General features: G+C 48.3%; 1 protein-coding gene across 2 annotated transcripts in view; it reads right to left on the bottom strand.

Annotated features, from left to right (window-relative positions):
* Window positions 1-1031: 1031 nt before the first annotated feature.
* The window catches only part of ppargc1b (peroxisome proliferator-activated receptor gamma, coactivator 1 beta), a 54278-nt gene continuing 29742 nt past the window's right edge, over window positions 1032-25567 (bottom strand). For both annotated transcript variants that reach the window (XM_084952579.1, XM_084952586.1), the window contains exons 2-12: window positions 19156-19341; window positions 15138-15332; window positions 10541-10666; window positions 8264-9227; window positions 8090-8135; window positions 7304-7368; window positions 6605-7208; window positions 6350-6407; window positions 6062-6180; window positions 5578-5705; window positions 1032-5382 (exon numbers count right to left, since the gene is read on the bottom strand). In XM_084952579.1, the coding sequence (XP_084808705.1) occupies window positions 5291-5382; window positions 5578-5705; window positions 6062-6180; window positions 6350-6407; window positions 6605-7208; window positions 7304-7368; window positions 8090-8135; window positions 8264-9227; window positions 10541-10666; window positions 15138-15332; window positions 19156-19341 (2583 nt within the window). In that variant the 3' untranslated portion in view covers window positions 1032-5290. The remainder of the gene's footprint in view (window positions 5383-5577; window positions 5706-6061; window positions 6181-6349; window positions 6408-6604; window positions 7209-7303; window positions 7369-8089; window positions 8136-8263; window positions 9228-10540; window positions 10667-15137; window positions 15333-19155; window positions 19342-25567) is intronic.

The following is a 25567-nucleotide window of genomic DNA, read 5'->3' as shown; positions in this document are numbered from 1 at the left end:
AAGTAGAATAGGAGGGAGAGCCTTCAGTTTTCAGGCCCCTCTTGTGTGGAACCAGCTTCCAGTTTGGATTCAGGAGACAGACACTGTGTCTCGTCAGTCAAACGGACGGCACAGTGACTAAAATTTATTTGCGTCAGCGTAGTTTACTGTGACATGCACTCAACATCCCCGTGCACGACGTACCAAGTCACAGAGTTTAGTCTTAACCACTTTTGGCTCCGGAGACAATTTTGGAAATATGAGATGCAGTAATTTTTCAGAAGTGACATTTACTCTCAGGACTGGATCCAGCAACACTGAGTTCTTATTTGATCCCATTTACAGGAAACTGGCCGTCTCTAGCAGTGGAAGTATTGGATGCAGTATTGCAGTTCTCCTTCGTACATCAGCACAACATGAGTATTATTCTGAAAATCCGCCTATAAAGAAAGCACTTCCACTCTGCTAACAACGTCCATGTATCAGAAACCAGCCGTTCCCTCCACTCTCGCCTCCGACCAGCCGAGCCGGGAGGCCTTCCTCGCCCCAGTCCTCGAATACATTGAGAAGGATCAGCTCATGCCGTGGCCGGCCTGCACTCGTGACCTGTGGGCAGCTCTCGGCCCTGCAGGTGTGATGAGCAGCTTCGATGGGTGAATACTGGACAAGGTGCAGAAGTGATGGATTTGTACAGAGCCAGGAGGCCTCCCTTGCCCCAGTTTGGTTGGAGATTTCTCCCGGTTAAAAGGGAGTTCTTCATTCCCACCGTCGCCAAACGTTGTTTACAGGGGAGGTCTGATTGTGTAAAGCACCTTTAGACGACTACTGCTGCGATTGGTGCTGTATGACAGGTGGTGACAGCATGAAAACTGAACATACTGTGGGCTGAAGCTGGCGAACCACAGACTGCTGCATTAAAACAGCAGAAAAAGCTTGTTCACGTGGGACAGAGTCGGTGGCTCCAATTTTCGGCCTCGACAAACGACTGGAGACCTGGGTGGTGTTCCGGTGGCTTCGCCCGTTTGTGCCAAAAAGCAGCACGTGCACTGAAGGTTTGTTCATTAGGATTTTATTTTTGGAGGCAAATCAATGAATATATGTACTTTATACAGTATATGAGGAGCACATCTCTACAGTTTCATAATGTAAACAATCTCTGAAGAGAAATGTATTCAGTTTAAAAGGAAGCCATAATCTTCTGTTTTAAACTATTTACATGAATTAAAATATAATTTATAACATCAGATACTCCGCTTCTATGAAACTAGATTTTAACAATTCAAAAATACTGAAATGCCTTTGTCTCCACATTCTGCAGACATATGAATTCACACAAAACCAAAGACATCCAAACTAAGTGGCATATAAATAAAAAAGAAGACACGCAAAATAAAACCAACATATGTAAAAATATAAAATCTCACTAGCAGTATTTACCTTTTTGTCTTTTACCAAAAACTAAGTTAAAAAAGAAAAAATAAGAATTTGTGAATCTGATAGTCATTAGATGTAAATAGACAGGAAATCAATAGAAATGAGAAACGATGAAACAAGTATGCCCTTTGTCGAGTTTCCAAACTCACATTTAGCAGATAGAGACGCGTCGATGCTGGGCTCCATTCTCAAACCAAAAACCCGACAAGATGTGAAACGAGGCGCGGGCGGATGCGTTTTTTTTTTTTTTTTTAAATGGCCACGGCGTCGCCAACGTAGAAAACCCAAGACGTTACGTGTTTTTCCAAGAGCTGCGAGCCAAGCTCTTTATTACTGAAGACTTTTTAAAATTTTTTTGGTTAACCTGCCTAACTGATTTTCTTGCCATTTCCCATTTTTCTGAAAGGAAGAGTGGAAAGAAAGGTATTGCATTGTGACGAGGGTATTCCCTTTGGAAGGTTTTTTTTTTTAAATTATTTGGATTTGCTGCCTGCTGACCTAGGACCTAGACCAGGCAGACAGCACTTTTATATATATATATATATATGTATGTATGCTGAAATGTGTTCTCAAAACACTCAGGAGAATGATCAACATCAAAGTTTTCTATAAGAAAGTATATAATCATCTAGATATCTACACAAACACACAAATATATATTCATATATATGTATATATTTTTTATAATATGGCTATTGAAAAAAGTTGTAATTACGTCAGTAATTATTTAATAATAAACCACGTTGGATTGGAAAGGAGGTTAAACAGTAATAATAAAAGCTAGTGGTTCCCCCAGCTGGTTTTTAAGGCTTGCCGTTTGGAGACGGGGGTAGCTGATGTTGTTCACCTGGAGGACTGACTGCAGAAACCCCTCTCGGTCTCAGATTTTCAAATTAAAAGCAGGGCGGAAACCTCAGCCAGAAACTCCGCCCACACACCTGTGCCTCTGCGGGGGAGGGGGGGGGGGGTGCAGATATTTAACAGGGTCAAACCAGCGACAGCTTCCTTTTGTTTCCCCCCTCTCACATCCCGTGTTCTGGTCGCGGTGTGGATCGGCTGCTGCTGACACACGACAGAAACTCCTTCCCATTGACTCTTTGATGGGAAACGCCGTTTCACCGTTTGTGACAATTTTGTGCAAGAGTAAATTCAGATGGCCATTCACGACGCACCGCTTTCCTCCCGCTGCGGTCTGCGCACAGAACGGCAGTACGCCTCAGCACCACCCACACACATTATTTCCTCAGGATGTGAGGATGGCTGTAATCAGAAGATTATTATGTATTGCATCTTAAATTGCTTTTTCAGAAAACTGAAAACAAAACGAATCGTTTCATAAACAGCAAAGAAATGGGACGTGCTAGTGTGACGGACTAAAGGGAACTACAGTGTTGGATTTCCTCCCCGACCCAAACCAGCACCTCCCGCCTGATTCAGAATCAACAGTGACCCACCACCTTTACAAAAACACACAATACATTTTATGTTTACAATGAGGCATAGTGCTATGTACACATTATATACTCATATATTTCTTTTTAACATGTAAACCAGCACATTCTCTCACTTTTGAGTAGTATACATACTAAGCACAAATACTCATTCAGGGGTTCTTGTTCCTCCATCAGTATGTATACGTTTTGGACATCAGTGAGCCTTGGGGGGGAGGTGCGGCCCCCCCGGGACACTTTGCTTGCTGTTGTTTTAGTTTGAAACACTGAATAAGGCGCCTTTGTACTTAGTGTGCGTTCCTAATAAAGTCAGACGAGAATCAAGTGATGTAAACATTCAATTTTTTGTGTGTTACCAACAAGTCGATTAGATAGAGAAAGGAAGAGGAAGGGGAAAGAAGTGGGAGGAGTCTGGGAAAGGCCCGGAACCCTCAAACCCAAAGAGAGAGAGTGAGAGAGAGAGAGAGCGAGAGAGAGAGGGAGAGTCGGGCCGGGGGCGAGGATGAGCAGGAGATCAGGATTGGGCGCGTTCCCGAGGAAGAACGAGGGAAAGACGGGTAACCTGACCTGCTCCACCCCCCTGGCCCGGCCCAGGTTAGGGTTAGCATCAGTAGTGTCCAACTCAAACACGAGACGAAGACAAAACACTCAGCTACACGAGGACACGGTCGAGACTCGAAGAAACAGACACGCCGAGGACCGCCGTGAGGCGGCCCCGGACACAGAGAGTAGCCCCCCATCGTGGCTAGTAGTGGTAGGAGTCGCGGTATTAGAAAAACCCCACCCACACCGCCCATCAGCAGAGAAAAGCCCCACACCGAGAACACCGAGCAAAGAAACCAGTGACAGACACTTATAAAAGAGGAGGGGGAGAGCGTACACAGACAAAGGGCGGGGGCGGATGGATGTGAGGTAGAGATGCTCATCTGAAGCAGGCGGGAAACCCCCGCTCTGTTCCTTCCCTTTCGGCCGGCCCCTTGCTCATCCTCGGGCCATATCATGCCACCTCGCCGGCAGCTGTGGAGGCTCTCTCCCTCTGACGGGGTACTGCTGCTGCTAGCTGCGCCGGGAATGTAAATCGGCCGCAAGTGGACGACCGCTGAGGCCGGAGCGGCTCACGCAGCCCTGCCGGTGTAGCCTTTTAAAGCACCGGAGAGCTCCACAATCTTTGGGCGAGCAGAAACGGGGGAAACGCCACGATTACATTCAGGTCCTCGAATACATTCCACGAGACCAGCCGATCCTTCTGCGTGCTGTCGAGGGCAAGGCTCGCGCTGCGGCCGGCCCGCACACGTGACCCGCGGGCAGCTCTCGGCCCCACAGGGCTGATGAGCAGCTTCAAGGGGTGAATACTGGACAAAGTGCTAGATTTGTACAGAGCGCTCTCCATTTTCCTCACGCTTGCTGCTGTCCAGATGTAAACAGTAACGGTTGCATTGGCGGTTGGGGGGCTCCCATCAGGGAGATAGGGAGGCTCTAAGATCTGGGAAAAGTGTTTCCAACTTTCGTCCTGGTTCTGATGGATGTGGGCAAACTAATCTGTGCCTATGCCTCCATCTCAGGCCATGCCTCCAGGCGTCACGTTCAAGTAAACTCACATCTTATTTCAGTGCGTGTGAACGAGTGCGGGAACACTTTCCCAAATCCCGAAAGCCTTCGTGTGTGAAGCAGCAGCAGCAGCAGCCGTAACGTCAGCATGGCGGAGATCGGAGGGAGGGACAGCAGAAACAGGTGCGTCCTTACAGTGCATAGATCAAATCAAGGAAGCACTACAATTACAAAAAGGAAAAAACATGATTTTTTTTCTTCATATTAGATTTGTAAACTTTCTCAGTCATAAAATGATTACATTAAATGTTTTCTTATATTCTTTGTCCATAACACACACACACAGTAATTTTAAAATGAATAACATCCACAATTTGTCGCTGAAACAAAGCAGGTTCTTTTTTGGGGTTATGCGACCGCACGAGCAAATGCAGCTCGTAGAGTCACCTGTCGTGACCTCAGAGGGGCATTTCTCTTTTTTTACAAAACAAACAGAACAACGAACACATGGGGACACACACCACAACAACCAACGCCACGCAGGGATAGCAAGGATCTGCTACTGGGTCTTTCACGCCCGCTTGTCCACAGCGAGGCAACGGCATCCCGGTGCAGACAAGAAAGCAGCACAGAAGCGATCTCTCTGAAGTGACCCTGCGCCGCTCTGCGGTCCCAGCGGCGCCTCGTTTATGAGCAGTATCCTCTGGTGAAAGAACTTAAAAAAACGAGGTCCTCATGGTTTAGTCCAACGGTAAAAATGTAAACATTTCGCGAGGTCGTCTTGCGTGGAGGAACCAGGAGTCAGTCTGAGGGCAGAGCCGCGTCGCTGCAGGGCTGATGCTCTTTACTAAGGCTGGCCAGACGGTGGACCTCTTCTGTCAGCGGTGCAGGGACTTTTGGGCCTCCTTCAGCAAAGTGTCAAAGTCCATTGCATCGTACTTGCTCTTGACCGGGCCGGGACCCGCCTCATCTGAAACACACAGAGCAAAGCTTCAGGTCAGGCGTGCTGCTGGGAAACAAACCGCAGCTGGGTGAGTGCCCCGCCTCTACAGGCGGGAGGATGCTCTGCGGTAGCTGAAGCGCTCTTCCTCTGCAGCACTAATGACTGACACACCTGTCCAGGTTACTGAGTGCACCTGTGAGTGCTGCTGTGTGCGTTCATTACCGAGGTCTATGTAGCGCTTCCTCGTCAGCCTCCGCGGGCTCACCGGTCCGTTCTGGAAAACACCTTCCCGCTCTCTCCAGTGCTTCTGAACGCCCGATGAGCGGATCTTTATCACCCCGCAGCGCTCCCTACATGCCGGCAGAGGACAGGCGGTGCATTAGCTTACTGGTGCTTTAAGGCGTGGTGCAGACACAGAAAGCTCATCAGTGACATCCTGGATACAATGAAGCAGTGACTTCGCCTCTGACCCCAAAACAAAACTATTACATCAACACCACCAAATGTTTGGGTTTGTCTGCAACAACAGGAGTGGGCGCCATCATTAAATTAAAATTTCAAAGTCACATTTAATGAGCCCCTCAGGAAGTGACCCTCTCTGACCTTTAGGGGCTGTGGCCAATCACGGGACAGACTCAATGACAGGGAGGTGGCCCACACACACACACACACACACACACACACACACACACACACACACACTTACTCGTTGCAGATGATGACTTTGCAGTCCTCTGCTTTGCCGAAAACCTGGAAGCGTTTCCTCAGCATGTTCTGGGTCACGCTGCTCGGCAGGTTGTGGATGTAAAACACCTGGCAGTTGTCCTGGCAACAGGGAAACCATGGCAACAGTGAGGACAAAGGACAATACAGAATACTGAAAGATGAGTGAACTAAAGCGAGGGGAGGCTGAGCGCAGAGCCGCTCTCAGGTACGCAGAGGCACACCTGACTGTGGCTACATCAGCGCTCAGGCTCTGGAACGACGAACGTACCTCATCAGGATTGGCTTTGATCCTCTGCGTGTCGTCAGGACAAATCTCCGAGTTCTCACTGAAAGAGCAGGGGTGGTTGAATGTGAGATTAGGACAGACACGAGGTGAAAATGAAAGACACGAGCAGGTAACAGGTGACTGCGGCAAAGAAAAAAAACCTGTATTCCAGAAATAATGACCTCTGATCTTTGACAATGTAAGACTCACTGGGATTCTGCTTCTACCTTCCACAGTCCCCCCAAGTGTCCATCTTACCTGGAGTCTGTCTTGCTGGAGGGAGAGTTGGGGCACAGTTGGGGGATGGGCGAGGGCGAGCGAGACACCGACGAGCCCTCTGCCTCTTCTTCAGAAGCTGGTGGCGTGGCGGCGTCCGACTGGCGGTCTGATGGGGGTGACGATGACAGTTGCTCCCGCGGCTCTGCAGCCTCCGGGTGCACCAGCCCGTCTTCGCTCTCCTTCCCTTCCCGCTCCTCCTCGGCCACTCTGGGAGTTGGAGCGCCGACTCTCTCGCTCTCTGCTCGTCCCTGTAACATGGCGCCAAAGATGGCAGCGCTACGCTTGCGGCTCTCGCCGAGGCTCAGCAGACAATAGTCATGGTCACCAAAGCCGCGGTGGGCGTCAGCCTCGCTGGCCTGGCCCATGCGCCTGAGCTGAGCGTATAGCTCCGTCTGCTCTGGCAGCTTCCGCTGGTGGTGAGCCCGGCTCGCCCAGGACGAGGTCTTTGCGGCAGCGCTGCTGTTTGAAGCCGGGTGGGCGGGCTCGCCTCCACCACCGCCACCTCCACCTTTTCCTCCGTCTGCCGGCTTGAACAGCTCGTCTTCCACGGGCTTGTGAGGCGGAGTCGTGGGAGGGGTGAGACCTGAGTGGGGACAACAAAGGCTTGAGTATATGAGCGAGAAACAGCATGTGCAGCTATGATGTCATCACGTGGGGCCCCAGTAGCAAGAGGCTTACCCGCCGTTCCGCACAGGTCCACGCTGAGCGTCTGCTCGAAGGCCTTGGTGCTGTACTGGGACTCTCTGCCGGATCAAAGCAGAGGACACGTTAGAGCCCAGAACACAATCACCATTCAATAATGTTCAAAAAAGTACTCTGTCTGCCCAAATTAAATTCTGATAAACCAGCCAGGGTCCTGATGAATCTGGGTCTGGCTTAAAAGTTCAGAAATGGTCCCATGGATGGTGCTGAAGCCTTTTATCCTGAAATCTCATCAGACCCACAGGTGAGCAGCCTGAATGTGATGGTTCTTCCTGTTTTGGTTACCTTATGCTAGAACTTCTGATGAACATGAGCGTCTTTTATGCTGAAGTAAAAGTGAGCTCAACTGGTGAGAGACCGTTTCACTGCAGGGTAAGTGATGTCCCTGTGTTCCTGCACGGAGCCTTAAATTTAGTGTCAGCCCAAACAGTGCGCACACTGACAAACTGCCAACCATTCAATTTTTTATAATTAAGATCATTAAGCAAATACCCAAACAGGAAGAAACGAATGAATGCAGGTTTTTATGGTTTCCAAGTGATTAACAGTCATTTGCATGTTTACAGGCTTTAGATTAGCACAGCTGAAACAATCCTCTCAGCATCATAATCTGAAGTATGTTCAGCGTGGAGCGCCTGCTGAGTCACCTCTGCACTGCTGTCAGCTCAACATTAGTAAACCTAAAGTGAAGTTTCCGGCCTAAATAACTATGGTGCACCTGCCTGATGAAACCTACAGGTACTCTGAGCTGTGGATACTCACCCTGCAGACTTTGTGTTGAGAGGCAGACACAGGCAGGCTGGCTTTTCTGCAACCACAACAAAAATCCTCTCACTGCCATGTACAAACTCATCAGCATGTAGGTCAGTATTGCTGTGACGAGGTCACACTCGCAGGCCCCGCCTTCACGAACGAAGGAGGACGTGCGTGACGTACCGTGGCAGCAGGGGTGACTCAGCTCACTGGACGTTAGCTTTCCTGTCAGCGTCTCCGTCGCGCTTTCCCCTCCAGCTTGGGTGGGCAGCAGTTTGAGCCCCACCCGTCCCTCCTTCCTGTCTTCTTCCCTGGCCCGTTCAGGCCGCAGCCTTTTGGCAAAGCGGCTGGGAAACGATGCCAGCCGCCGTGAGCGCCGAACTGAGAAGGAGCCGCTGCAGTCTGCAGTCTTCTCCAGGCTTCGTGGTGGCTCAGAGGAGTGGCTTCTCCTCTCAGGGGTCTCAAGGTCTGGCTTGGGGTTGGCGGAGGTGGGGGTTTGGGCCGGGCCTGAGGGAGCGGGTTCTCCCGTTCGGTCGGGGCTGCGAGAGTAGGGTGGGCGGTGCAGTCTGTAAGGCTTGCTCACGTCAAAAGAGCTGCTCTGCTGCAAGAGCGTGCGGAGAAGGGAGTCTGCCTTCATCTCCCTTCGCCGAGCGAAGGGGAGCTTCCTGGTGGCGGTGCTGGCTGACCCAGTCGAACCCCCACCGGTCCCGGGACCAGCCACCAGTACCACTCTGCTGTGAGAAGTTGTGGCAGGTGAGCGGGGGGCCTCAGGTCGGGCCCGGGACCGCAGCAGGTCACGGTCCTTACGATCCCAGCCCTGCTGCTTGCGCGAGGGCAGGCAGTAGGTGTGCATGTACCTGATCAGCTCCACCACAGACTGCAGCTCCTTCTCTGAGCTGAACTGAGGCTTCGGTGCCTCAGCGGGGGCAGCGGCCACGCCTGCCGCTCCCTCCGCTTCACTGCTGGAGGACTCCTCCTCCTCTTCTTCCTCCTCAGACTCACTGTCCTCGTCCTCCTCTTCCTCGTCCTCCTCCTCCGTGTCAGGAGCCGCAGTGTCCTCCGTGGTGGTGAGGTGGCGGTGAAGCTCTGTGCACAGACGCCCAGCGGGACGCACCACCCGGGGCTTCCTCTCCTGAGGGACGTCACTCTGAAGATGGAGACAAACAAGCGGTTAGAACAGGAAGTGCTCTGCATACAGGATAAAAAACATGGCGGTGGGGGCGTGTCTACCAACAACCTGCAAAAAGCACTGCCCAAATGAGCACCACAGTCTACCAAGAGCATAAACCAGAGGGTGAGAAACAAGGTGAGCATGTAGGAAAAAATAACATGCGAGGGATATATGATGATGCTCAGCTCTGTGTGTGCACCGCTGAGCAAAAACAGCTCGGCTCACTGTAAAAATGTACTATAACGTAACTTTATTATGTATCCATGGCATCGATCCTTGCGTTGATGCCAAACAAACATAAAATAATTTTCCGACACAGTCGATGTTGTTTCCCTCTGCAGGAGGCAGTATCAGTGCCATAAATGATTTTGAAGCCATACTACGTCACAACGCTACAGAGTAGCTGTAGTCTGTTGTGATTGTTATCACAACAGATGATAAGGATCAGTGTAATTAGACTCAAATTCTACAACAATTCTCAGAATTGCTTTGTGTTTGACGCCAGTGTGCTGGTAGACGGCATGTTCAGGTGGCTCAGAGAATCTGATGGAATTTGGAAGCTGGATTTTAAAGAAAACAAGCCATCGGGACGAAACAAAAACACGATCTGAAGGACAAGAAAGGAAAAGTCAAAAGGGCTTTCTGTGCCTAGATATTTAAAAGCTTGTGGAACAACTTTTTGGTCTGCAGCCCTATGTAGCACCGGTGCTATGAGCTAACACAGTTAAGGCCTGCTATGCAGTAATGAAGGATGCAACTACAGCAGCCTGTAGTCTTCCACTACATCCTGATGCTTCAGATGAACTGTTTTGTTTCATTCTCCTGTCTGCAGCTGTTCATGGAAACGAAAAATGAAGCCCCACACAACAAAACATGGAAGCGGTTTCCTGCCCTGCACAGAGGCTCACGTTTAATGTCTGTGCTGCGTGCAGCTGTGGATTATCCACATAACTCGCTGCTGCCCTCACACCATCTGCCACAGCACAGCTACGCGGCTCTAAAGCTAAAGCCACAGCTCTGTGAACTCCGTCCAGCATCAACAGCATCCTCTCCTCGGGAAGGTCTCTGCAAGCTTTTATTCTACAGCTTAACAATCTGTAAAAACTGCTTCGTACTGTACCATTTACTGCTGATGTACTACTACCTATGCAGCCACGAGTACTGCGTCGACTCATTGTAAAAATCCAAAGACTGGAGAATTTAGTTTTGATAATTCGTTGCTCTGTTGAAAACCTAATTCAACAAGTAGTGAACTTTTAAACAGCACGTACTGACAGGAAGTGTCTCACCTTCAGCAGAGGCCTGACCGGACGAAGGCGCAAGCTTCTGTTGCAGTAGCGATGGCCATTCACGCCCTCTTTGTGCACGTCCATGCCTGCAGGCATGTTGGGAGGCGTCAGCAGCAGCTTCTTCAGCTGAGGAGGAAGAAAATCAAAAGGTTTCAGAAGTGTCTTCATGACGTAGACATAGAGTGCCGCTTTGTGCGCGTGCACGACGGCGAGGCGGATCTACAAATGTAGTAAAAACACAAACACGGGAGAGGGCTCACAGAGAGATGAATGCGCCAGTTTTTAATCTACGTTCTGTCAGCTGTTAACACTTCGCTGATGGATGTTTGTACAAGAGTAACATGCAGGCCGGGTCAACATACTGTACATTTATCACTCGACTAAAGCTGACAGCGACACGGCACGCTCACGTTCCCATTAAAAACTCTCTCTTTCTATAATAACCGAGCACGACTGCTCCTTCATCCCTCCATCACAGTCTTCTTACAGGCATGAAGCCAACCTGTCGTTCATCATCCCCCAGTATTACCCTTCAGCTGAATATTAACGCTAGCACCCCCAAGCCCCGCCCACTGTCCTCGTCGCCCATTCAGTGCAGGTCTGAGCTTCATGTCAGCTCCATCAGCTCCTTTTGCAGAAGACGATGCAGAAAATGCAGCTCTGCAGGAGGAGTAGGACCGGAGCTTTGCGGAGGATTTCCTGAAGCAGCAAGTGCTGAAGCGGGCAGCTGTGGTCAGCTGAACGTGGCTGTGGTCAGCTGACAGTGTGCACGTCAGAGCAGTCACAGTAAAGTTCAGTGTGTTGCAGCGAGGCGAACAAGTCTCGGCTCTGATTTTAGTTTGAGGTTTGGTTTACAGTTTGGAGGTTGGAGAACCGTGACCCGGTTCTGTTGCTGCGGCGGTCTCTCTGAGCTCGCCAGAGTTTGTGGTGAGCCGCTGCTGTAAAACTGAAAGCTGTAGCAGCTGACGAGAAGCTTGCTGTGGTACGACCTCAGCTTGTTATTTATCAGCCAATTATACACAAGCACAGCTCGCATGTGTGACCAGCTCACTGATACTGTACTACTGCAGTACTCCTGACAGCAGGGATTGGGTCAGGGGTTGAGTCTCTCTGAATCGCTGATAGAAACTCACGGATGTTGCCGCTTCATAAAAACTCTGTTTCTGATTGGGGCTGTCACAGGTAAGCAACATTATATGAAGACCTACTGCAGGGCGTGCAGAGCGTTTATGATGGCGTGATGCTGCGGCAGACTCTCTGGAGGTCAGCATTAAAAGCTGTGTCCCTGTGAGCGACGCTGCACATCATCACCAGCCGTCAGCACTGGCTGCAAGCACAGATACTATCTGGGTTGGGGTGAGCGGGCCGGTCGCCCACATCGTTAATGGGCCACAGCCGCTCTTTGTGGGCGAGCCAACTTGGCTCTGAGCGCGTGCTGATGCTCCGCTCAGAGTCCCATTGAGGGGCGTGAAAGTGGCAACTGAAGGTTTGTGTCTGTTTGGACCACTGAAAGCATCCGGGGCCCTCAAACACACAGTTTACTCTTCTTCACTCTACTCTACTCTGGACACCTCCCACAGCTTCAGTGGCCTCATCAATGGAGGCCTTGTTCTACACTGGGACAAACAGGCAGGAAGAAAGAGCCAAGGGCCAATCACGTGTGAACAAACTGCAAGAGTGTGCACAAGCACCGAAAGAGGGGGACACGGTGCAGAGAAAACACATGTTAAAAGCTTCTGCACGGCTCTTTTAGCTCTGAGGAAACTGAACTTGCCACTGTTTATGCAGCTGTATACGTATATGTCATGTAATTATAATCACACCACACAGACACGACTTTTAGAAGACTTTGGAACAAAATTTAGGATTCTAGGATTTATCAATAGAGGGCGCCGCCTCATTTAAGCCTGAACACAGTGACAGCAGTCATGTGACAGCACACAGAGTAAAGAGAATAATGTTGTTAGGAGGCTGCTCTGCCTGCATGGATGTCCAGCTGCTGCACCTGTGAGAACACCTTCACTTTTTTAAATTGTTTCTCAAGTCAAAAGCAGCCCTGTGCAGTGTAATAATTTAAAGCTATTTAAAGAGTCTCAGAGCTGCATCTGTCACAATCAAACTGCTCTGGAGTTTTCTATATGTGGACCTTTGGGATCAATATTATCAAAAGTGCACCAAAACTTCAAGAATAAACGACGGCGACAGTCATGAAGTCTGAGCTGGCGTTTCTGTGACCTTCGGGGTCTCTTACTTACAACCTGAGTTCCGGCTGACTGATGACCACCGAAGCTTCAAGGACAAACGTGTGAGACAGCAGAGACGACGGCATGTCGTGGCGTGACAGCTCGCTATCTTTGGCCTGTTTTGCACCAAACAAAAGCTTCATTGCATTTAACCGCTTGCAGCGATGCCCGACTTCCTGCCGGCACACACTCACCGTTAGTGCTCACAGGCTTGACTGCTTCTTTTTTGGCTTCCTCAACAGCCAAACTGTCCTGATTACTGAAACATTTACCGTCACTGCAATTTCCACCAATTTGGAAGGAATGCCCTATTTTCCTGCTAATGCCTCTCAGATCCGTCCCCACTACTATTAGTACACTAGAGTACTCCAGTCATACAGTAAAACCTCCGGCTTAGTACCTTGTATATAAGTATTATTCCTAAACGTGTCGTTGGTGATGTGTTCTGCATGTTGTCAAACTGAACACTCAATCCCAGTGGTGTCACTAAAACAGCTCGCAGTGGGTGCACACACTTTACAGTGTACCTTTAAATGAACAGGGATAACGATGACACCAAGGATGGTGTCTGGCCCACTGGACATGATTACACCAACACTGTCAAGGCTCCACCTACGTGTCTGTTAGTGTCTGTGGTTCTGTAGTCTTAGTGTTCAGATATTATTTAGGTGGGGAACAGAACCTCTCATCATTTATATTTGGCGCTCCTTGACCTCTTGGTCCTTCTGTATACATACATGAAAAGCACGAGGCATAAAAATGCACAGATTCCTTCTTTTATACTGCACCACACCGACCTCTGACCCCAGCTCCAACCTCTGACCCCAGCACAGATATGAGCAGGTGTCAGTTACATTAAGTTAGTAAAAGCATGAAGTGGAGGTGCTGGGGTGGGGTGGGTTGCAAAGCGGTTTGAAGAGGTAACAGCAGGCAGGCTCCCACCCTGAGCTTGGTTCTGTTGGAGGTTTCTTCTTGTTCAACAGTTTTTCCTTTCCACTGTTACCAAGTGCTTGCTCCTAGGGGGTTGTCTCATTGTTGGGCTTTTCTCTCTATTACTCCAGTATAAAGTATAAAGCGGCTTGAGGCCAAAGCAGTCACTACAGTGCACCCTGTACCACAGAAGAGCATCGGCTGATATACTGCCATCGCTCAGTCTGCTTCCTCACGGCTTACACACTGCAGCACAGCTGCATTCACTGTAAGGCTCCATCATTCATTTGCTGGTATAATTCTGCAGAGCAGTTCAATCCAAAACGCTTGATTTTAGGAGACTCAATGGTGTCTTCTTTCGCTGTAAGAACATATTTTATTGTTCCATAAAGGATATTGACCCGTTCTTATCTCACAGTCTATCACTGCATTCATTTTAGAGCCCAGCAAATGTGGATCGACAGGCTGGTTTTATAGATGGCCTCATCGTGTCAGTACAAAAAGAAGTCAGAGCATGCTGGTAAACATTTACACTGCAGGTATTCAGACATCCGCCATGACTTACGACTGCCAAACAATAGCATCTTTGTCAGCTGCCGCTAAATCAGAGCACACAAGTAAAGGGGCACACACACACACAGACACGCACACACTTCAGCACAAAGACCAACACAGACCACCTCACTCATGGTCCTGAGACTGTGTAGGTCTGCAGAATCGTCAAATCACTCACACAACTTTGAAAGTTTCCTAAAAGTCTGAGGCCAGCAGCTTGCTGTAAGAAACTGTTGTATCGCCGTTCTCAACACATCTCAGACTTTATTCTTTTTCAGGATTTCATCATTTATGACCAGATCTCATTCTCACACAAACCTCTACAAGGCGCTCTCTCTGAAGCATTTCACCCTATTTGTGTGACTGAAATAATGCCTGGTTCCCAGAAACGGGACCCCCACCCCCACACCACACACACACACACACACAGGATGAAAGGTTACTTTGTGCTGCTCTGTTTTCCTGCAGTTAAAGGCAGACTTTGAACCTCGCAGGCCGATGAGGGGATCATGAAGGTTAGTGAACGCGACACAGGACACACGGAGATGCGGGGGAGAAAGCTGCAGGGAGAGCATGGGAAAGGAGAGGCTCAGCACGTCGGGGTGACGAGGGCTGGATAGGTTTTGAAGCTCGCATTAAAGGATCTCTGTCTGTTGGGCTGTGAGAGACGTTTGATTTGCAGACCAATGACAAAAGAGAAACAGGAGATGAATATACCAAGTCCTCTGTTATGTTTGGTATATTCATCTCCTGTTTCTCTTTTGTATACCAAACATAACAGAGGGAGATGTGGAAAATTGAGGTCCAGACCCAGAATAGAGACAAAAGAAACAGTTCTGATGCTGCTTCACGCCGCTCTGTGTTCTTACCAGAGACGGGTCCTCGGTCTCGGACCCCAGAGGCTGGCTGAAATCCTCGGCGCTGAGAGAAAGACCATCTTCCTCTTCTTGGCTGGGCTCCTCCCCCAGGGCGGGGAACACAGAGAGTCCACCCACCTCGGCATCCACAATCCCATCCAAACTGTCGGTGAGAGCGGCGAGCAGAGCCGCGTTCTCCTCTTCTATCTGCAGGAAGAGAACATGGGCGGGATCAGGCACACAGATACAAACCTCAGAGATCCACTATTAATCCACCACACCAGATCTATCATCATCACCACATTCATATGAATGGATGGATGTTTGGATGTATACATGGATGTATAGATGTATACATGGATGGATGGATGTATGGACAGATGTCTTGGTTCTCAGACTGAAGGACTCTTTGGGAGCTGAATCACTCCCCAAACAATGCCCCATACATTCTGATCACTCTTTCTTCTTGTTTGTGTCATTTATCACAATAACATCACAGGTCAGGTGACTCCACTCTGACCTTTGACCTCGTTATCTCCGTCAGTACGACACTAAGTTCTCTGCAATGCTGTATGCACACTTCTGTAATGTTTCAGCATGAACATTGTCTCATTTGGAGAAAATAATGTTTATGTGTAATTTCAGTCCAAGCTCAGCTCTCTTTCCACCGCCGGCCCTCCTGTGACATCCACACAGGAGTTGTTTACTGTTGATGAGCTGCCATCTTGCTGAGAGCAGAGTCTGGTGGAGAGGCGATAGCACGGCTGGCCTACGGGAAGCCAGCGAGCTTCATTCATCTGTCTCTCTCTTTTATCATCCAGATCCATCTGTCCCCAGCTGCCAAAACTATTTATTCCTACATTTATTCTCCATCTTCAGACCAGCTCACGTCTTCTCTGCAGGAATCTACACAGTGCTACATCAGCAGAGGAAAGCCTTTGATTGGCTAAAAGCAATACTTAATTTAACAGTCACAGAAAAACAGATTTACATTTACCTGACAATCAAAATACAGACACTTACTTACTTACACTTTGTTAGGTACACCTGCTAGTACTGAGTTTAACTCTTCATGGCTCAGATTCAACAAGCTGCTCAGAGACTGACATCGTTATGACATCATCACACAGCTGATGCAGATGTGTCTCCTGCATCTCAAACCTGCTCTGCAGGACTGAGATCTGTGTCTGTGGAGGCTGCCTGAGTGCAGTGAACTCACAGTCATGTTCTAGAAACCAGTCTGACATGATCTGAGCTTTGAGACACGGAGCTTTGTTATCCTGCTAAAGACGGTGCAATGAGGTCATAAAGGATAGGCGTGGTCAGCGGCAGCGCTCGGGCAGGATGTGGAGTTTAAACAATGCTCAGCTGGTACTGAGAGTCACACCAGCAGCAGCCTGAACACGGACACAGGCAGGATGGATCCATGTTTTAAACTTGTCAGAACAGGAGACGTTTCTCCAGCTTCTGTTGTCCAGGTTTGAGAGTCTGTGTTAGCCGTAGCCTCAGTTTCCTGTTCTTACTGACAGCAGTGACACTGGTGTGGTCGTCTGCTTCTGGAGCCCATCTGCTTCAAGGTTCAGACATGCTCTTCTGCAGACTTTGGTTGTAGCGAGTGCTTACTGGAGTTATTGCTGCCTTCCTATCTAAGCAGTCTGTCCATCCTCCTCTGACCTCAGCGAGTCATTTCCTCCCACAGAGCTGCTGCTGGCTGGATATTTCCTCTGAGCTCAGAGATGGTTGGAGATCAGTGTGTGAAATACTCAGACCAACAACCATGCCACATTCTTTCTTCATCATTCTGATGCTCGGTCTGAACTTCGGCAGCTCGTCTTGCCGTGTGATTGGCTGACACACGAACAGCTGAATAGATGTCCACTGAGCGTGTGTGGGCTTTTATTGCTAAAATCATAATTCTAAATCAATTTGCTCTTTCCTTTCCTGATCTCTGCACTCTGAGGTTAAATTAAGTCACACAAACACGATCGATAACCTCCAGCTGGGGATGAGATTGCGACACGCGACCGTAAATAAGCACCATATTGACTGATAGCAGAGGGGCAGAGACACTGGGAGGGCTTCAGGTGCCTGCTTATCACTCTATTCATTACTCGTGTTCATAATCAAACGCGGTCTGAACATCTACACTGCTGTATTAGTCTGATCAATATAGTATTGACTGAAATATAACATATCAGAGGAATGAAGGGGGGTGCTGTGTTTTTAAAAGCTGTACATGTGCAGAGTGAGTTTGCAGAAACAGAAAAATGAGTGAACACAGACCAGAACGCATCAGGAGGAGCAGTTACTGGTGACAAACACAGAGAGGAAAAAGTGCCATGAAGACATCAAAGAGCTCCCAATACCACAAAGGCTGGGAAGTAAAGCAGCTGCAGTGTTTGATCGAGACAAAGAACCAGAAAAACGGTGAGATTAACGCGCCCGTTTCCTCTTCGTGTATTTTCTTATTAGTCAGCTGCTGTTAGACATGAAGAATCTCACTGCTGTAACTTCTCAGTATGAATACACCTGTGTCCGTGATTGTGTCTGTGCTGTGTGTCCGTGATTGTGTCTGTGTTTGTGTGATTGTGTCTGTGTTTGTGTGATTGTGTCTGTGATTGTGTGATTGTGTCTGTGATTGTGTGATTGTGTCTGTGATTGTGTGTGTGATTGTGTCTGTGCTGTGTGTCCGTGATTGTGTCTGTGTTTGTGTGATTGTGTCTGTGTTTGTGTCATCGTGTCTGTGATTGTGTGTGTGATTGTGTCTGTGCTGTGTGTCCGTGATTGTGTCTTTGCGACTGTGTGTGTGTGATTTTGTCTGTGCTGTATGATTGTGTCTGTAACTGTGTCTGTTGTGTGTCTGTGATTGTGTTTGTGCTGTATGATTGTGTCTGTAACTGTCTGTGTTGTGCGTCTGTGATCTTGTGAAGTTTAGTTTCGTGTCAGCAGCAGGAAGTCAAAGAGTCGCTCAGGCGTCAGCTAATGTGGATCGAAGTAAGAATAAAACTGAGGCGCTCAGAGTGCAGACAGGGGCTGTGGGTGTTTATTTACCTGAATTCCCATAATGCTTTGCCTGTCTTCATTTAACCAATACTCTCTGTGGCACATTGCAGCATCAAAGCAATTTCCATCAGCAGACTTGCATTACACAGCAGATGATGTGGACCTAAATGCTACTTTATCTCTCCGTTATTGTCTTTTTATTCTCGAGGTGCTCTCAATTTAGCCTCCATAATGGGACTGCAAGACTTTGCAGGGACTGCAAACCTATGGACGATCAATGATCCAGGGCCGGCTCGCAGATAAAGAAAGATTAGAAGGGTATTCCTTGAATTCATCCCGGAAGGGCACCGGACACCGGAGCCTCGGGCTTTCAGCGGCCCAGCAGATGTGCTGCTTGCATCATCGTGTTACACGCAGCATAACTGGGAACTACTTTCTTGGCTGGGCCCACAGAGACACGCTGCATGTCCACATCTAAGCACAAGGGTCAAGACAGGGCTTTGGGTTTTACACCCACTTCAGCATAGGAAACTTTGGCTCTCTAACAAGATGCTTCTGAGACCCAATTCCACGAAAGGCACGTGTGAGATTCAATTAACAGCTGAATTAATTCATAAAACAACAGCTTTGGTCAAAAGGTCTGAAAAAACAAGAAGGTGCCAAAACAAAAAGCACAGATTCAGCCTCTGTTTGGTGTGAACTGCTGAGACAAGCCTGCAGCGCGTGGACATGTTGGCCAGCTGATTCCGGCCTGACACCTCGTGCTCGCCTCAGTTCACTAAAATAATATCAGAGCACATATTTTGTACACTGTGCAGCTAAAGGAGTCAGCAGGGAGTATTTAGGAAGTCCTTCACACAACACCAACTTTGTCTCAACACTAAACAACGGACGAAGATTCATTTCCCTCTGACCACCAGCTCTTCCAAGAATAGAAAGATAACGAGCATAGGTATGAGAAAGAAAGACGCCGAAAAAGGAGACGTATTTTAGAGAAGAGGCGCCGGCTTCAGGACAGAAACCTCACCTCGAACAGCTCGTCTGCTGTGCTGTAGTGAATGGAGGCCGGCGACGCGTTGGCCGACTGATCGTTGCACCACTGCAGCTCGCTGAGGCAGTTGACGCTGTCAAAGTCGCTGGTGTCCAGCTGGGAAAGGTCAATGTCCGGGAAGTCGGTGTCCAGACGGTCCGAACACACCTCCTCCTCCCCATACTGAGGATGGAAAAAGAGAAGGAGAGGTCACGTTAGTTAAACATCGAGATCAAAGCAGCATTCCCAGGAGCCTGGGTTCTTTCGGGATACAAAAAAATAGCACAAGTCACAAAGATCACAGCTGGGTAAAAGTGTGTTTTTGTTCTGCTTTGCCTTAAGCAGTGGATGATGCTATCTGTGCTCACTGAAACACAAACGTGGAGATGGTTCTCCTTCCACGACTCCGATGAGTCTGAATGTTTCTGTGTGGTTGTACTGTCAGAGCTTCAGTTCCAATCAAGCCGCCCTTTCTCAAAGTGAGAGGCACTTTGGATAAAAGTCTGCACTGTAAATCACTGTTCGCTGTCAGCATCACAAGGAGCTCTCATCAACAGCTGCTCATTAGATGTAATAAGGCTTCCACATTAGAGGAGGTTCAACACCAGGATCGCACAGACTGTCTGTCACATGTACAGTCGGCCAGTGTGGACGGTCTTCATCTATTAATGCACGTCTCACTGTGGTCACAGTGACACATGTGATGAGTGCTGGTTTTACTGAGCTGCATGTGTACTCTGACCGAGGAGGTGGATGGTTGATATAACTTTGTTTTCTGATGTTCTTTAGTGACAAATATCTCAAAGTTGTTCGAGCTCTGCGCGTCACTCACTGCAAACACCGAAAGAGAAAGAAAAGGAGGCCTAGGCTTAGACACACAGCAGAGGAATGGAGATTATTTCCAGGCAGTAATCAACAACGAGGATCTCCTACGATCACATCAAATCACAGGAACCTCCACATGAACTCTTATGGACATAAAGGACCTCAGCAGGCACCCTCTGACCCCTCGCGACCTCTGAGGTAACAAGACCTCAAGAATCATTTCCCATTACCAAATCACTCGACACCTACACAAAGCCTCTGCCTGAAGGAACCAGAGCCTTCACCCTTCATAAAGTCAGGAACTGCCAAACACTTCTCTAAAACCTCAGCGATGGCTAGCCCCACTCTGAAAAACTCACTCCCTGAAAATGTCCGTTGCCCATACAAGACGATTTCAGATCCCGCTTCCTAATCAAGAATTCCTGAAATGCTCTCAGGAACATGTGGAAAGGGAAACTGTGCTCAGTTTGTGTTTTACCCTCGAGATCACATCTCTAAATTCTTTACCATGTGGCTCACAGTCACAGCAGGCCGAGCCTCTCACACACACTGAGCCACGTCACTGCGAAGAGCAGGAAGTGTCTGTGCGTGACTCGCCGTGATGGGAAATGACTGCATGGTCTCTGAAGGGAGGAGGAAACATTCCTTCCTTAACGTCTGCATGAAGAAGACACACAGAATCAATGTCCTGTTTTATGAATGATGAGGGAACGACAACACACACACTGGGTCGACCAGTTAAACGTCTTTAACTGATTCAAACAGATCAGCTTTCCTCAAACACAAAGCAGCTCAGTTTGTAGCCGACTCGTCCTCTCCCGATTGTGTCTGAGCGTGCAGAACACTCTGTCCCAGCAGCAACTGTCACGTTTCTATCAGGTTTCAGCTAGCATAGCCGAGACCACTGATGTGATGATGAAATTAACCAAATTAACACGTTCAACACGAGCAGTGCTCTCTGCTCACACAATGAAAGGAACACTTTTTATTCCGAGTTCAGAGACCCACCATCTCTGAGGAGGCGTATCCTGTCATTAGGTATCAGGGTGAAATCCTTGGACCCACTGTCAGACTATGTTACATGTTTTAATGTTATATTTAACCACATATGGCCTAAAATTGCACTCGTTCAATTTAAATGTGTTATTTGAAGCATCATCTGCACACAGAGGCTTTTTCACCAGTGACAGTACGTCTGTCTCTGTGGTCAACACTCGACAAACAAACGATCACAAACAAGAATTAATGAGACAAAATTACTTACAAAGGTTCTCTTTTGTGCTTATAACATGGAGATGTTCACATGCACAGTTTAAAACAGTCTTTGTTTTGCAGAGGACGACTTTTCAGCTGCTGGAATAAATTCGTGGCACTGCAGCAACAGTTTTACGGCATGTTTCAGAAATATTTATATTTATATATTTATATTTCCACGGCAACTTCTTCTAGAAGATATTTTAACCACCGTATGTGGAAAAACTCGCAATACATCAAGTATATATAGCACACTTCTACGTCAGACCCAACGCTGAGCCATTCAGATCGGCTCTGGGAATCTCTGGAACTGTGCAGGAGCATCCTTCTGTTTGTAACACATAACACAGTCCACATCGGCAACTTGTCCAGCTGACAGACCACCATCAGCTACAACAAAGCAGCTCTGAGCCGTCTTCTACGTCACGATCACCATGAATGAACACATTTTTCATAAAAGCAATTAACAGTATTCGTATATTTCTCCCAATCAGCTGTTCGATCGACAGCCAGAACACAGAAATGATAAAAGCCTCATCGCTCCTCTCCCCATCCCGCTGCCCCATCATTTTAATATTTGGCTGTTTTTGGTCTGCGTGTTTTATCCCACTTTTAAATCAAAGCATAGTTACATCCAGGGCTCTAGACTAACTTTTTGCCATGGGTGTACCGGTACGCCTAACTTTAAAAAGTTAGGCGTACCGGCACAAAAGTTAGGCGCACACAAATTTTATAATAATTTATATAATATAATGTGTTTTTCTGGATACACTGTGCTTTTTCAGCATTCAAAGATTGATGACACCGTGTCAGAGCACTGGCTATGAATTTCAGAAGGATCAGGCCTTAACTTAACAGAAAAGTTAGCAATAGTTCTTTTCCTATTACAGCTACATCCACTTCTGTCGTGCCTAGGCTGCTCACTAGGGCTGGGTATCATCACTGATTTCTATAATCCATTCGATTCTGGTTTTCAAAGTCCCGATTCGATTCAACTTAGCCTCAGACAGTCAGAAATATTATAATTCTGATCATTTATCAGTACTGACTTCATCAGAATTGTGAACATCACAGCAGATGCCTTTGTGTGAAAGTAACTGAGAATAAAACACAGAAAAACATGAAGGAGATTTTCCTGGTCTGGCTTTTTATAGCAGATAACCTTAAAAATATTCTACAATGTTCTGCATATAAAGTTTAAATTTCTTCAGTATTGAACAACAGAAAAAATAGGCTTTCTTGTCCGAGGTCATTTAAGTGAAAAAAAGAAAAAGAAAAGAAAAAGACAGCAGCCGACAGCGCTGTAAACAACAGTAGACTGGTGGGTAATAAGCGAATGAATAATACAGAAAACAGAGATCGGAGACGGGAAACTGTTCTTGAAGTACAGAGAGAGATAGAGAGAGAGCTAGCTGTGCATGGAGTGTGATTTTAATAGTCATGGAAGCAAAACAGCAAAATTCATGACGACATTGATCAAATGTGAAGCGCAGTTTGCTGCTTCTTTTACTGCTGGCTCGGTGAATTTTGGTTGGAGAGAGACAAAACCTGCAGCTCAGAATCAGCGCAAAAAGACGTAATCACAGCGCGGACCGGACGCATCAGAATCGCTAAGCTCCGACAGCGTGTCCGTCTACGGGCCGTCGGGTGAGAAAGCCGAGAAAGACAAAGTTGATTCTGATGCGTCGGGTCCGTTCTGTGTTTACGTCTTTGTGTGGAATCCGTGTACCTGCTCTCATTTGCTGTTTGGTTGTTGTTGAAATGGTTTTGTGAGCTTTAATCTGAGAATCTGGCGTTTCTGGCAAAACACAGTTATATTTAAAAGTCGATTCAGGATTTAATGAATTGATATCGCTTTATTCAAGCTACTCACCTCCCACTTCCACCTGCACTTTCAACTGGACCACGGCCAATCAGAGAGGTCCCGCCCCTTACTATCTCTGATTGGTTTAGTCCACGATAGGGGCATAATGTGTGTCTGTTGTTGACCACAGGGAAGGTTGCGGATTTTTTTTTTTTTTTGCTACCCGAACAGTTGGTCGCACAGGTGCAACCAAATATTTTTTTTAGTCGCACCACTGAAAAATTTGGTCGCATTTGCGACCAAATTGGTCGCACTCTAGAGCCCTGACATCACACACACACACACACACACATACCTTCAGTGATCTCCAACCTCAGCTCACCGCCTCGCTGTGCGTCTCGGTTTATGAGTGTTTATTCAGCGTGTTTATTTGGGTCATGGAAGAGATAAGATCAGCTGATAGCGTTTACGGTTTCATAAACGACTCATGAGACATGATCAAAGAGCCAATCAGTAGAGAGCATAGGAACCTGAGCGGTGGACAAGCTGATAAACGGAGCGGGAAACAGAAGACGCGCTGAAGGAGAGAAGAAGAAGAAGGACACAGGAAGGAAGATGTAGGTCAGAATAACGGCAGCGAAGGGAAAGGGGGGGAGAGCGGTCATGACTTCACTGAGCAGGAGGAGGAGGAGGAAAGGGGGAGTGACAGAGGAGAGGGCGCCCTCGGTAAGACCCTCCCCCCGCTGCTGATGCAGGTGTGTTTCACCTCACTGAGTGTGAACCTCCCTCAGCATGCAGCTCACATCCTCCTCACGTGGCTCTGACTCATCCCCATCCTTTCTTCATTCCTACCATCATGCAGCCTTCCCTCGTTGGCCACTCTGTCCTTTTCTCCACTTACAGTTTCCTCGTATACTCTTTTTACCCTCGTCCATCAGAGGACGGTGGATTGAATGTTACCACTCCTCCCTCCATCATCCTCCCTTCCCTCCACCACAGCCATCAATCAATAAAACCATCCCTGAACACGACACGCATGCACAGGCACACACATGGGGACATCCCACGTATGTAGAACATGTCCCACAACATCAGTGCACACGTGACGCTGCAGCAGCGGAAGGCGATACGAGGCTGCGGCGTGCTTGTAGTGCTGCACTGACTCTGAATAGCGACAAAGACCCTGAAAGCTTCTTGACATGAATCAGACGCCGGGAGGAGGAAGCAGCTCGGCGAGGAGCAATTCTGCTCCTGTTTCCAGGAAGCATAAACACGTGTGCAGCATCCAATCAGGTGAGGGGATTCACTGCAGGTCCAAAAGTCAAACTGCGTCAGAGCATTTACAGGAAGGCTCTCAGAGCCTCCAGACGCCCATTTAAGGCATTGATGCAGTGATTTACTGCTGGCCTGCGTGTGATTGAGAGCAGATGTTTGCTCGTGTTTCATTGAAGCCTTTCTGTCGCTCCCCACATTTATTCCAACTGCTGCGAATGTACACCGGCTCTGACACTCTGACCCCGTATCGGGTCGAGTTCAGGTGAGCGCGAGGAGGCGGAGCTTTGACTCCTGCCGATCGAAGTCAGGGCTCAAATTTTTGCAGTCATCAAGCATCAGTTGAGGGAGAAGTGGAAGCGACAAGAAGGTGAGAGCAGCACGTACGTGCCCGCTTTTGCACAAAGCAGGTCCTGACTCGTGCCAAGGAGCCTGAGATGTGACTTTAAATGAGAGGTTTTGCTGAGTGACAGCACGGTGCTCCGTAATCCCCTCTCTGAAAGCAAACGGCAGCAGAGGCGGGTTTATTCCTCCCTGACACCACGGCCCGTCAGCAGTGTCTCTGAAGCCGTTACTGCTCGAACGGGCAGATTAAACAAATGGGCACGAAATTAATGCAGAATACTCACACCTTTGAAGTTACTGACAGGCAGAGACGAAGGCTCTGCGCTGAGCCTCCGCCTCGTGCTGGGACAGCAGAGGTAATGTGCAAATGAATGAGCCTGACCTCTGAGATCTGCTCACTATCAGCTCCTTCCGAAGGCCCTCACTGTGTAATTCTGCTGTTTTGGGGGGTGGAGGTGTGGTGGGACCCATTTGTGGTTAATGTGTGCCTGAGCGAAAGCAGCGAGACGCTACCAGCACGAAGAGTCCGCCGGGACAATCGTGCATTAAACCTGGGCTATTTATAGCACGCCTGCACGTGGGAGAGCTATCTGGGCTAAAAGGAGAGAGTGGATGTGGAAAGGCCAGCGAGGCTCTGCGGTGGAGCTCCAGCATCCTTCGTTTCTATCTTTAAACACTCAGATTCCTCAAAGCTTATCTCTGGGTTGGCTGAGCGCGAGCGCCGCGTCTTTCCACTGGACTCAGAGTTACACAAGCTGAAATCATCTCGTTAGCTGAGGTCACCCTTCAAAGGTGAACGCTTTTTTAACTCTTTAAGAAAAATATGAAGCAAGAAAAATCTCAAAGAACACACAACTATCTGCAGATGGGTCCAGAAAGGACACAAGCCAATCACGAGCAGCGAGGAGG

The sequence above is a fragment of the Perissodus microlepis genome, chromosome 2 (genome assembly GCF_051167445.1).
Source record: "Perissodus microlepis isolate ML-2025 ecotype Zambia chromosome 2, ASM5116744v1, whole genome shotgun sequence".
NCBI classification, from domain to species: domain Eukaryota; kingdom Metazoa; phylum Chordata; class Actinopteri; order Cichliformes; family Cichlidae; genus Perissodus; species Perissodus microlepis.
The sequence above is the reverse complement of the archived record's forward strand: the minus strand, read 5'-3'. Positions and strand labels throughout refer to the sequence as shown.